The sequence below is a fragment of the Medicago truncatula genome, chromosome 6 (genome assembly GCF_003473485.1).
Source record: "Medicago truncatula cultivar Jemalong A17 chromosome 6, MtrunA17r5.0-ANR, whole genome shotgun sequence".
NCBI classification, from domain to species: Eukaryota; Viridiplantae; Streptophyta; class Magnoliopsida; order Fabales; family Fabaceae; genus Medicago; species Medicago truncatula.
Genome location: NC_053047.1, coordinates 3,360,415 through 3,373,910, shown reverse-complemented (window position 1 = coordinate 3,373,910; position 13,496 = coordinate 3,360,415). Strand labels below are relative to the sequence as shown.

At 32.7% G+C, this 13,496-nt stretch overlaps 1 protein-coding gene across 1 annotated transcript; it reads left to right on the top strand.

The window, feature by feature from the left end:
* Positions 1-1,962: 1,962 nt before the first annotated feature.
* On the top strand, positions 1,963-11,115 carry LOC25495295 (ABC transporter B family member 19). The gene is made up of 10 exons (XM_013595502.3): positions 1,963-2,211; positions 2,414-2,468; positions 2,907-3,082; positions 3,931-4,131; positions 4,625-4,884; positions 5,010-5,326; positions 5,429-5,652; positions 5,753-6,572; positions 6,677-6,918; positions 9,671-11,115. Exons 1-10 carry the CDS (start codon positions 1,963-1,965, stop codon positions 10,877-10,879), a joined length of 3,753 nt encoding a protein of 1,250 aa, XP_013450956.2. The 3' UTR covers positions 10,880-11,115.
* Positions 11,116-13,496: the final 2,381 nt, after the last annotated feature.

Genomic DNA, 13,496 nt, shown 5'->3' with positions numbered 1-13,496 from the left:
AAATTGATTCAGGGTGTAGAATTGCTTTTGATATATTTTATTGCTTATGACTAGAGTTGATTTTGCTTTTCAAAATTGATTCTAGTTGAATCTATAATTTGTAACTTTTGATTCTATAATTGATTTATGTACACAAATTATAACTGAACTCATTTTTACATAAAAATATGTAAACATAAATCACTATACCGTAAATTCTTTTTTAGTTGAAATCAATTTTATAAAATCAACTCACTAAAAATCAATTCTTATCTTCGCACAACAACACATACACCAAATGTAGTAGTACTCCTTACTTATTCTATTGTATGTCACTTAAAAAAAAAATTGTGACAAATTATAACCACTTTACAATATTAGTAAAACATTAATGTTTCTTTTCTTATCATACATTTACTATTTGTTATTATATCTTCTTCTAATTCTTTTAATTTTTCTTTCCCATATCATTAATGAACAATATTTTAGTAAAATCAGTCATAATTTATATATTTTAATATACTATAATTAACTATATTTCTTAATACATATTATCAAAATGATATATAGTAAAATACTCGTGATCTAATACACAATGAATTTCACATTTCGATGGCGGAAAGTCTCACCATTATTTAGGCCGTTTATAATGGGAGAGTCTTTCTCGTTAAGACTTAGTATCTAACAAATATCGTCACTTGATGCAGAAAAAGAGAGTACCTAATAAAGAGATGTGTTTTATGAAGCACTATATCTTCACGTGGGATTCACATTTTTTTAATATTAAAATAAAATGATATATAGTGAGTGTTTGGATTGGAGTTTCCATAATGCTTCTCACTTCCCAATGTACTTATGATGTGATTTTTGTGAAGCTACAATTGCAAGCTTCTGTTCAGCCCTACGTTTGTGCCCATTTGAACGTTGTTCCATACATAGACATAGTTATTTGTAGATGACATTTAAGAAATTTATTTAAGCTGCTAAATTGGAAAGATTGAATACTTATTAGATATTACTATTAAAAAATTACAAATGAATGATGTGTATACATGTGATTCATTTAAGTACCATCAAATGAATATCTCCATTGTCGATGCTGTTAATGTTTCCTTTATGGTAACCCAACATCGGTTAATCGGTAGATGTTGACTTAAGATGTTAAAGTGTGTTGCTATAAAAATTTGGGAAATGTTAACCAGTGCCCCTGAGGGGACTGGTTAAGAAAACAAATATAGTAATATTTGCATTGAAAGTTATGTAATCAATGCATTATAAACTTAAAAAGTGTCTTTTTTGATTTATAATTTCTTCTTTTAGCTTCTTTAACCGGTTAATTTGACCTTAAAAATTTTACATTCAATTTTTTTCGATGACAATTTTGATAGATTAGTTTCGCATTTAATTTTTTTTTTTCCTTTATGGCTTTTATCAACCTTATGTTGATTGAATCACATGCTCTTGTAATTTACAACCACAATTTAAAGTGTTCACACTATAAAACCACACATAACCCTCATCTCTCTCTTCTCAAATCCATGTAATCTTCTCTCCACTTTGACCATTGTCCAACAACACAACACAAACACACTTCACTTACCAACTCATCACTCTCTATAGTTTCTAGTACTTCAACTTTTCCTTCCAAAACAACTGTTTTTTTCCTTCTTCTTTCAAATGTTGTTAAAACCAAAAAACAGACATTGACACTTCCTTCACTACAAAAAGACACTAAAAGTGTTTGCAACAGATCTCCTTAATATGCTCAGAAAATATTCACATTACATTTACTTCACTTCTTGACTAGCCCTTTATTCCAAGATCTCTTTTTTCATTGCATTCAACCATTACTCATCATAAAAATCCAATTTTTATTTAAACTATCACCTACCCTTTAATCAAAATCCAATTTTTTCATCAAAAAACTAAGTTTTTCATAAAAAAAATTGTGTTTTTCATTGTTGGGCTGGTTCAAAATTGCCAATGGCTGAAGCTTCTGATGTGAAAGCTTCATTGCCTGAAGCAGAGAAGAAGAAAGAACAAAGTTTACCATTTTTTCAGCTTTTCTCATTTGCTGATAAATATGATTGGATTCTTATGATCTCTGGAAGTATTGGTGCCATTATTCATGGTTCATCTATGCCTGTTTTTTTCCTTCTCTTTGGTCAAATGGTTAATGGTTTTGGTAAAAACCAAATGGATTTGAAGAAAATGACTGATGAAGTTTCCAAGGTATAACAAAATTCAAAATTTTCTATTTCATTCAAAATTATTTTTCCATTTCAGATCTATGTGATCCTATGAAGCACAAACACTTCTCGGATTATCCGTGTCCCAGTATCAGGCATGTGTTTGTGTCTGGTGTCTGTGTCCGTAGCAGTGTCTCTGATCTAATTAATATATTTTTTTCTTCTTCTTATGATGATCATTGCAGTATGCACTTTACTTTGTGTACCTTGGCCTTGTTGTTTGTATATCATCTTATGCAGGTATGTTATTTATTTTTTTCTTTCTATTTTTTCAATTTTTCAATTGAATCTATTAATATTTTGTTTTCCCTTTCTACTTTTTCATTTAGTTATTTTGGTCCCTAACATGTGAAGAAGATTGGTTAAACTTGCTTGCAGGACCATAAACTTTTCTTAGTCTTTGTATGTGTCTTTGTTTTGTTATGTGTATGTTTGTGTGTGTGTGTTTTTTAGCCACTTCACATCAAAAAAACATACTTGTGTCATTTTCTTCCTTTCACTTGTCAATATTGCCTAACATTATCTAAGAAAATTCCATTCTTCTCATCTCTATCATCATGTATTATTATTACTAATTAATGTATGGTACACATTTTTTGTTACACAAATTAATAATTAAACTACCACACATAAAAATTGATTAAAAACATCAGTAATTTTTTTTTACTAATTTACCAGAGATTGCATGCTGGATGTATACTGGAGAGAGACAAGTAAGCACCTTGAGAAAGAAGTATTTGGAGGCAGTGCTTAAACAAGATGTTGGATTCTTTGATACAGATGCTAGGACAGGAGATATAGTTTTCAGTGTATCAACTGATACACTATTAGTCCAAGATGCTATTAGTGAGAAGGTGCTTAATTTAATGAATTTTCCTTTTTTAAATGTTTTTTTATTGTGTTATATATGTTAAGTTAACTAAGGAATAAATTTCTTATATGCATTGATTTTGTTCAATTTTAGTCTTATTTTTCTTTTATTTGCATTGACTAAATTTTTTTTTTTTTTGGATACTTTAATAAAAATAAAGACTTAAATTGAATAACTCCTTTGTATGAATAAATTTCTTATTTCTTATAGGGATTGAAAACATAATTATTTATTTATTTTTAAATTTTATTTCACCTTGATATGAAAAAGAAAAAGATAACTAAGGAACTATTGACTTGAGACCTTGGAGTTTGCTCCTCTCAAGGTCTCAGGTTCGATTTTCCTCGGTGCATATTTCGGTGGACTAGTTTGACTTGTTAAAATAAAAATACTGGAACTATTGCCTCCTGTGGTAGTTGGTATCCATTAAAGTGGGTCCCTTTTATGATCAAAGATCAAAGTGGTGCATGTTAGCAAGTCAGTACTTAACGTGCTCCTGAGGAGGTTGCTGACATTATTAGTTTTTTTCCTTAAAGAATTGTGTAGTTTATAGTACTAACATTTATCTATGTTGCACATACACATTCACCATATAGAACACCGACACATGTCGATCACTAGACACATCTTTGATATCAGGTATTTCATAGATTATAAAAGTGGCACATGCATAGTACTAATTTCTATGGAGCACATATGTAGACGCCTAATACGATACTGATACTGACATGTTGACACGTGTTGGACACCAGACTAGACACACATTTAATTTGAAGTGTTACATAGACTAATATTGGTTGGTTGAACTTATTTTTGTGTGTGTATGTGTAGGTTGGGAATTTCATACATTATCTATCAACTTTTCTGGCTGGACTTGTGGTTGGTTTTGTGTCAGCATGGAGATTAGCCCTTCTCAGTGTTGCAGTGATTCCTGGAATTGCTTTTGCTGGTGGATTGTATGCTTATACACTCACCGGCCTTACATCGAAGAGTCGCGAATCATATGCAAATGCTGGCATAATTGCCGAACAGGTAAAAGATTAATTCATTGTGAATGAACATGTTTCTTTATATAAAAAGTAACACAAAATTGTTCATCTATTTTTTAAACAGTTTTAGGAAAAAGCTTTTCAATCCTTTTTACTTTTTGAATACAAGCAGCGCATGCCGATCCTTATGAATTTGTGTCATGTTATGAATTCAAATAATGTTTTACTTTAAATGATGTGTTTTAATGTGCATTACTCATAAAAGTTCCTAGCTTTTTTCTTTTTTGAGTAAAGTAATAATCAAAAAGCATGATGATGATGGTTGTGTGTTGCTTTAATGCCAACTATAGTCTTTGCTTATAATTGAGTATTTGAAAGGAACTTAATTTTTTTCTTAAAAATTAATGTGTTTCTGTTCCAAAACTCTAAATCATTTTCCGTACTTATTGGCTCAGAAAATGAGTTGATTAAAAAGTAGTAACCGATTAATGTAGGGGACTAAAGAAATAATCTTCATTGTTATTTTTTATGTTCAGGCCATTGCTCAAGTTCGAACGGTTTACTCTTATGTCGGTGAGAGTAAGGCGCTGAATTCTTATTCTGATGCAATACAAAACACATTGAAGCTTGGATACAAGGCTGGAATGGCTAAAGGTTTAGGCCTAGGATGCACATACGGCATAGCTTGCATGTCATGGGCACTAGTTTTCTGGTATGCCGGAGTTTTTATCAGGAATGGACAGACCGATGGAGGCAAGGCATTCACCGCTATTTTCTCTGCCATTGTTGGTGGAATGTGAGTGATCAATTTCATGTTTTTTTAGTTTACTACCATTTGTACTTATATTTATAAAATATTAGGTCATATTTACAATATTAGAAATGTTTGTTTGATTGTGACATGTTGATTTGCTTCAACAGGAGTTTAGGTCAGTCGTTTTCAAACTTAGGTGCATTTAGCAAAGGCAAAGCAGCCGGATACAAATTGATGGAAATCATCAAGCAGAAACCAACCATAGTTGAAGATCTGTCGGATGGAAAATGCTTAGCCGAGGTTAACGGCAACATTGAATTTAAGGATGTTAGTTTCAGCTATCCATCAAGGCCGGATGTGATGATTTTTCAGAATTTCTCAATCTTTTTCCCAGCCGGCAAAACCGTTGCGGTTGTTGGTGGTAGTGGATCTGGAAAGAGTACCGTTGTTTCCTTGATCGAAAGGTTCTATGATCCTAATGACGGTAAATATAACTAAAATCAAACATCACTCTTTTGAATATGTTGAAATTCTATTTCGGATGAACAACGAACAACTTTACTGATCTTTCGAAATGGCTAAACAGGTCAGGTTTTGCTTGATAATGTGGACATTAAGACGCTACAGCTAAAATGGTTACGCGATCAAATTGGATTGGTGAATCAAGAGCCTGCTCTATTTGCAACTACCATTCTTGAAAACATACTCTACGGAAAACCTGATGCAACAATGGATGAAGTCGAATCCGCAACTTCTGCTGCAAATGCTCATAGCTTTATTACATTGCTTCCTAATGGCTACAACACTCAGGTTAATATTTTCCAAGCATAACAAAATTTTACCAAAGTACTTTTTTCGGCGTAAAATTGATCGTTTAGTACTAAGTCGATGTTATGTGGTCCGTTATCAGGTTGGTGAGCGAGGAGTTCAATTATCTGGTGGACAAAAGCAAAGGATTGCAATTGCAAGAGCTATGTTGAAAAATCCAAAGATCCTTCTCTTAGACGAAGCAACTAGTGCTCTCGATGCAGGATCCGAAAGCATTGTTCAAGAGGCGCTAGACCGTCTCATGGTTGGTAGAACAACCGTTGTTGTTGCTCATCGTTTATCAACCATTAGAAATGTCGACAGTATTGCTGTTATTCAACAAAGAGTAGTTGTCGAGACAGGAACACATGAAGAACTTTTCGCCAAGGGAGGAACCTACGCTTCCCTAATTAGATTCCAAGAAGTGGTTGGAAACCGAGACTTCTCGAACCCTTCAACTCGCCGGAATCGCTCGTCAAGGTTGAGTCATTCCCTTTCAACTAAGTCCTTAAGCCTTAGGTCAGGAAGCTTGAGGAATTTGAGCTACCAATACAGCACCGGAGCCGATGGTCGAATCGAGATGATCTCAAATGCCGAAACCGATAAGAAAAATCCGGCTCCGGATGGATATTTCTTCCGATTACTCAAAATGAATGCGCCCGAGTGGCCTTACTCGATAATGGGAGCCGTTGGATCTGTTCTTTCTGGATTCATTGGTCCAACTTTTGCTATTGTTATGAGCAATATGATTGAGGTGTTTTACTATAGAAACTATGCATCCATGGAGAAGAAAACTAAAGAGTATGTTTTCATATACATTGGTGCTGGAATTTATGCCGTTGGTGCGTACTTGATACAACATTACTTTTTTAGTATCATGGGAGAAAATCTCACCACAAGGGTTAGAAGAATGATGCTTGCAGGTAATGACTTATTTTTGGTGCTTGAAAATTCGTACAATTTTCTTCGAACATTTATTGAAAACAATATAATCTTATAAATATTGAAATTGGTATTTTTACTTTAGCTATTTTGAGGAATGAAGTTGGATGGTTCGATGAGGAGGAGCACAACTCAAGTCTTGTTGCCGCTCGCCTTGCCACTGATGCAGCTGATGTAAAGTCAGCCATTGCTGAGAGGATATCAGTAATTTTGCAAAACATGACATCTCTTCTCACTTCTTTCATTGTTGCTTTCATTGTTGAATGGAGGGTTTCTTTACTCATCCTTGGAACTTTCCCTCTTCTTGTTCTAGCAAATTTTGCTCAGGTAAATCTCACTCTAACATATACATCAATGCATATAAATTTGTTTAACCTTCATTAGTCTAGAAAACATGCATTTGACTCGATCATGGAATTTTGACCGATTGTACGATCAAGATCAGACGACTTACATTCAAACTTTGGTAAATTGATTCAAAATATAAAGTCAAAACGTGAATCGTGTGATCTTGATTAGATGGTGTAAATTGACAACCGCGTGATTAACGCAATCAATCACGCATTGAAAATGATATATCCTTGCATTCATAAAAGTTAGTGTATAGGTGACCGTTGAATGCAAATTTGTTTTTTCGAAAATCCTAAATATTGAGTTTGAAATTTTGAATGTCTGATCTTGATCCAACGATCACTAATATGTTGATTATATAAATTTACGATATCGTCATTGCAAGGAATCTTGATTCGTCATGCTACAAGAGTTGTTTGACCGATCGACTAACATTGCGACTTTGGTAAGTTAAGTCCAAAATTTTAAGTTAGAACGTGGGTCGTTTGATGTTGATCTAAAAGTTTCAAATGAATGTAGAGAATTTGAATCCCTTTAATATTTTTTAAAAAATTTGCATGTGTTGACCCTAAGAATAGAGTAGGGTCCACACAAGGGTAACTCTAAATTTTAACATTAGAAGTTCTTACTTTATTACTAGTATTTGATCCCTTACCTTACAATATAGTAACCCTTTTCCTTTTACAGTGTAAGAATCTAACTTCACAAAAAAACTGTCAATAAACGACAAAAGCTAAAAGAACTAAAGACCCTACCCTAGTTGAAGGGTGCACGTGCTTCCTTCCAGTTCTGTGCACTAAATGCAGTGATGTACTAACTTATTTTTTGGAATATTAAAAGCACATTAATTGCACTGAAAAATTTATTTAATATATATGGGGTATGTATAGATTCCATACCTGACCATCAACTTTGATACAACAGTAGACTAGTCTTCCTACACTTCCAAGTTTCAACATTGCATATATAATATTCCCTCATCTCATCCCTAGTAATAATAACACCTTTTGAAAAAAAATGTTGGTTAGTATAAGTCCCTATACAAGTTGCCATATACATTTATTGTTATTTTTTCAAACATATCTCTTATTGATATTAGTATTGGGTCCTGCTAACGAGTGTTCTACTAGTGAGTGTTACTGATGTACTTTCTAAGCATTTTAGAAGATGAAATGGACACTCTAATATACAAAGAGTATTTTAGAAAGATCTCCATACAAAATGTACACATTAAATTCTTGAGATATTAACCTAACAAATTGTGAAAAAAGCAATATATATTTATAATCAGGGGCGAATAGAGTATATTACAACAATTGATCAATGTTATGAACAAACAATCATTTTTTAGTTTATTTGAATAAATGATATATCTGATTTATAATATAGATCAGATGCAAAATTCATTTTTTTAATATTATAGTGATCGGAGAGTATATAATATAATATTTTTTTCGAAGAAGTGAGAGTATATATTAATATTTATTATTGGTTCTGACATTTTTGCCAACTGTCTTGATAATATTCATGCATATAAATATATAATGTGCATATTAATAAATTAAAATATAATTGGTAAAGTGAGAAAAAGGCCTACATTGGTATTCATGAAAGAAAAATAAAATACTGCTTGGCCCACGTTTGTTAAGGGTATTTTTTGGGTAATGGGTTGTGGAAATTCATACTATGTCTGGAGGAAACTTCATTATATATACTTTTTGTATTATTAATATATTTTCATAAAATCCTAAACCTTTTAATTTGTCTAGAAATTTGCACCTTTTTTCCCATCCTACCCGTGACATTTTCAGTCTTTTTCAGGTCTACTTAATTTGTCTAGACATGTGACCACTATGTTACATGTACAACATGTACACACACAAAATGCTACTATTTGGTTTGTTTGTTTTTTATAAGGTTGTGTGTTTAGTTCCAAGTGTTTTAACCATTTGAGATTTGGACCATGCACGTGAGATCATGTGGGAGCTTTCTTCCGGACCTTAAAATGAATAAGTGGAGTATCCGAGATTCAAACTCCGTCATTGCATATATAATGTGATGTTCTTGCCAACTGAGCTAAGCTCACGCTCTCACGGTCTCATATAACATATATGTTATTTCATATTAGAAATAACAATATGGAAGTAACATAAATTTCATGAATCATTTTCAAACTAATAGCATCAACCACTTACTAGTGTCCTACAATTTGCGCATGCTTTAGGCACAGAAAAAAAAATAGATTGATTGGTAAGTAAGGAATGTACCTTCCAATATATATAAGTCTTTAATGCAGTTGGTGATGTCCTTATGATATCAACAATCTGTCCCTTCTATTGGACCCACTCTTTAAGTCCTTTTAAGTCTTTTCCTTTGATTTTTGCTCAATTCATTCACACCCCCCTTTGAACCTTATACCAAATTCCTTTGCCTTATTTATATCTTGTCATATACATGTCTTCAATTATTAAAGTTACCGTTATTTTTGGTAGTTATATTATTTATCACCTTAAGGATGTGACTCTTGTTTTGCATGGATTTGTTGTATAGTGCACAAAATATGTCACATTTGTAGTATTTTTTAATTTTATGTTTTGATCAATGTGACATTTTATTTAATACATTTGTAGAAAAAAATTTGATGAAAGAGATTAGAGATTCCTTAAAGGATTTGTTAAGAATTTTATGCTGTTGATTAAGTGCTAAGATTTGTCTTTGGATTTTACAGCAACTATCTCTCAAAGGGTTCGCCGGCGATACTGCGAAGGCTCATGCAAAGACAAGCATGATTGCAGGAGAGGGAGTAAGCAACATCAGAACAGTTGCAGCATTCAATGCACAGAACAAGATGTTGTCCATCTTTTGTCACGAGCTACGTGTCCCTCAGAGCCAAAGCCTTCGTCGTAGTTTGACATCGGGACTCTTATTTGGCCTCTCTCAGCTTGCCCTTTATGCATCTGAAGCTCTCATTCTATGGTACGGTGCACATTTAGTAAGCAAAGGCCTTTCCACCTTCTCGAAAGTCATCAAGGTGTTTGTTGTCTTGGTCATCACAGCTAATTCTGTGGCAGAAACTGTTAGCCTAGCTCCGGAGATTATTCGTGGTGGTGAAGCTGTTGGTTCAGTTTTCTCAATTCTCGACCGATCAACTCGAATTGACCCTGATGATCCTGATGCTGAAATGGTTGAATCAGTTCGTGGAGAGATTGAACTTAGACATGTTGATTTCGCATATCCTTCTAGACCCGATATGATGGTGTTCAAAGATTTCAGCCTTAGAATTCGCGCAGGTCAGAGCCAAGCACTTGTCGGGGCAAGTGGTTCCGGAAAGAGTTCTGTTATTGCATTGATAGAACGTTTCTATGATCCACTTGTCGGTAAAGTAATGATCGACGGGAAAGACATTAGGAGGTTGAATTTAAAGTCTTTAAGGCTTAAGATTGGTTTAGTGCAACAAGAACCGGCTTTGTTTGCATCCAGCATTTTCGACAACATTGCATACGGCAAAGAAGGCGCAACAGAAGCCGAGGTAATCGAAGCGGCTCGTGCGGCCAATGTCCATGGATTTGTGAGTGGTTTACCCGAAGGTTACAAGACGCCAGTCGGCGAAAGAGGTGTGCAACTCTCTGGCGGTCAAAAGCAAAGGATCGCTATTGCAAGAGCTGTTCTTAAGGACCCTGCAATACTTTTACTTGATGAAGCGACAAGTGCACTTGACGCTGAATCCGAATGTGTACTCCAAGAAGCCTTAGAGAGGCTAATGAGGGGTCGAACCACTGTTCTCGTGGCTCATCGTTTGTCAACAATTCGAGGAGTTGATTGCATTGGTGTCGTGCAAGACGGTCGCATTGTCGAACAAGGAAGCCATTCTGAACTCATTAGCAGGCCAGAAGGAGCTTATTCTAGACTCTTGCAGCTACAACATCATCACATTTGAGATTTTTATTTGATAAAATATGATCATGATAATGACTTTGTGAGTTGATGATAATTATGTTTGGTCCCATTAACCTCATGCTTTGATTTTTCTTTTTTAGATGTAGATATGTGTTCTTTATGAGGTTTGTACCTTAAGGACAAAAGTGCTCTATTTTCAATAGAGTATCAAGTATTATATATTATTAATCATATTTCAAAGGTGCACAAGCATGTTATCTATCTGTTTTTGTTTTAGCTTTTCTTGTACTTTACTATTAATATAATTCAGTTCCAACAATTGCATGTTGTATTGCCCTTTGCCTTTTTCTTCATGCATGTGTGTTTGTCACATGATATATATTTTTTAGTTGAAGATAAACACAACTTTTTCTTTGGGGGTCCCTAAGAAGGACTAGTAGCAATGCTCATATATCTTTTTAACAATTGGATATAGAATAAGTTGAGACATATGGTGTTAATAATTATTGGTCATGAGGGATGGATATTTTTTTAATATATGCTTTTAAATCTTTAGGATGAACCACTTGATGTTGTCTAAAAGGAAGCTTTATTACCACAAATAACTAAAAATGAGTGCACCTTTATATCTCTTGGATTTGGGGAGGGGGTATGCACATGGTCCATATACTTTAGGGTAGGGCTAGGGCATGTTTGAATTCACTTGCCAAATGATTATGAAGACTAAACTGATTTAGGTATGTTTTGAGGGTTCTTGAATAAAATTGATTTTACCTTTAGCATTCAAGCTAAAATTTGTAATGTTTGCCTCCAATGATTTGTTTACACTCAAATTTATTGTTGAACCGATTTTCGTGGATAACTTAAACTCATTCACTTTTAGTGTATATTCGAATGTTCTCAAATAAAATTGATTTTACCTCTAAAATTGTTTCTAACTTGAAGATAAAGGGTCCGTTTGTTTCAAAAAATTTCCAAAAAAAATCACTTTTTATTTTTTTTTATTTTTAAGTGTTTGTTTAGGATTTTTTTTAAAATCTCTAAATTTTTTTGACACAAAATCTATTTTTTTTTAAAGCTGAAACAAACACACCCAAAATTTGAAACTTTTGGCTATTGATTTTTAGCCCTGAGATTATTGTTTAATACATTTATACAAGAATATATCTACAGTTAAATCATTTTATATTTAACTCACTTTCATCTTGAATTAGTTTTACAACATTGACTCATTAAAAATCTATTTTTGTTATTGTAAAACCAAACAAAAACTTTAACAAAAATTAGTTTTACAAAATCAAATTTTACCATGAACTGACCCTTACTTCTTTATCACATGGATGAAACTCACTAGTAACCTTCACTGAAAAGGATGCAACCAAACAGATGTACTTGGTCTACAAGAAAAGTTAAAAGAAAGAATGGCCCCCTTTTAAGGTCCTAAACAAATTTGAAGTTCCAATGCATGCAATGTCAGTGTAATAATAAGAGCAAAATTGTGTTTGAGGGGAAGGGTGTGGTGAAGACAATGGCATAGCTATAAGCAAGAGGATTGGAGAAAATGATAGGTGAGGAAAATAGAGTGTGAAAACAAGATTTTTCAAAGACATTTTTCTGTTGCTAGGATTGATGCATGATGCATCACATCATTGAGCCTCAATTATGTATGCCTGCATGTATTTTTGCTAGAAATATTTCAAGATATATGATCTTGTTAAGGTACTACAAGCCTATATGGTCAAGACTTTTTATGCAAAAAGACAAAAGGTATCCAATTATTTGAGATAAATTGTAATATGATTAAATGTGTATTTTTTTTCTAGGTTAATATGTTTTTATCTCTATAAATATACGAACTTTTCATTTTAGTCCCTCTAAATTTTTTATTAGACTTTTAGTCCCTCAAAAGTTTTTCATCACCACTTTTAGTCCCTACTTTTTAGTCAACTAATGTTTAACCTTCGTAGTATTTAATGAAATTTTTCAGAAATGGGTAGAATATTATGACTATCTCTCCCAAAAAATATTGGAATTTTTTAACAAAAAATGAATTAAATATGTTTTTTTTTGCTTAAAAATTTATATTTAACCCATTTTTATGTATATTTATAGGGATAAAAAATATATTTAACCCATTTTTTCTCTCTATAAAATTGGCACAATCTGATTTTGCTAAATAAACAAATTTTATCCATTTCTAGTACATTTTTTTCTCTATTAAATTTGTATTTTTATAAATGTTCTTTTTTTAATTCACTGTTTATGAGACTGCACAGTTATTTAAATGCTCATCAGTCTCTTAATAGTACTGAAAAGTACAAATTTTTGTATACTTAAGAGAATTTGCATAGACCAAAATTAATTGTGTCAATTATATAAAAATAAAAATATATATTTAACATGTCTAAAATATTTAACCCTATCGTCATTTTAAGTTAACCAACCGTCAAAGATTGAATCTAGCTCTAAGAATACTCCATTGTTTTCACTCTCTATGAAATGTTTTACCGATTATAAAGTTCTATCCACACAAGATATTAATCTTTGTAATTGCTTTCACAAATACTCATTTACACACAAAAATACTTCTTACACAAACAATTATTTAAATTAGGCTAAATTACCTTTTTGGTCCGCTAATTAAAAATTGGTTTATT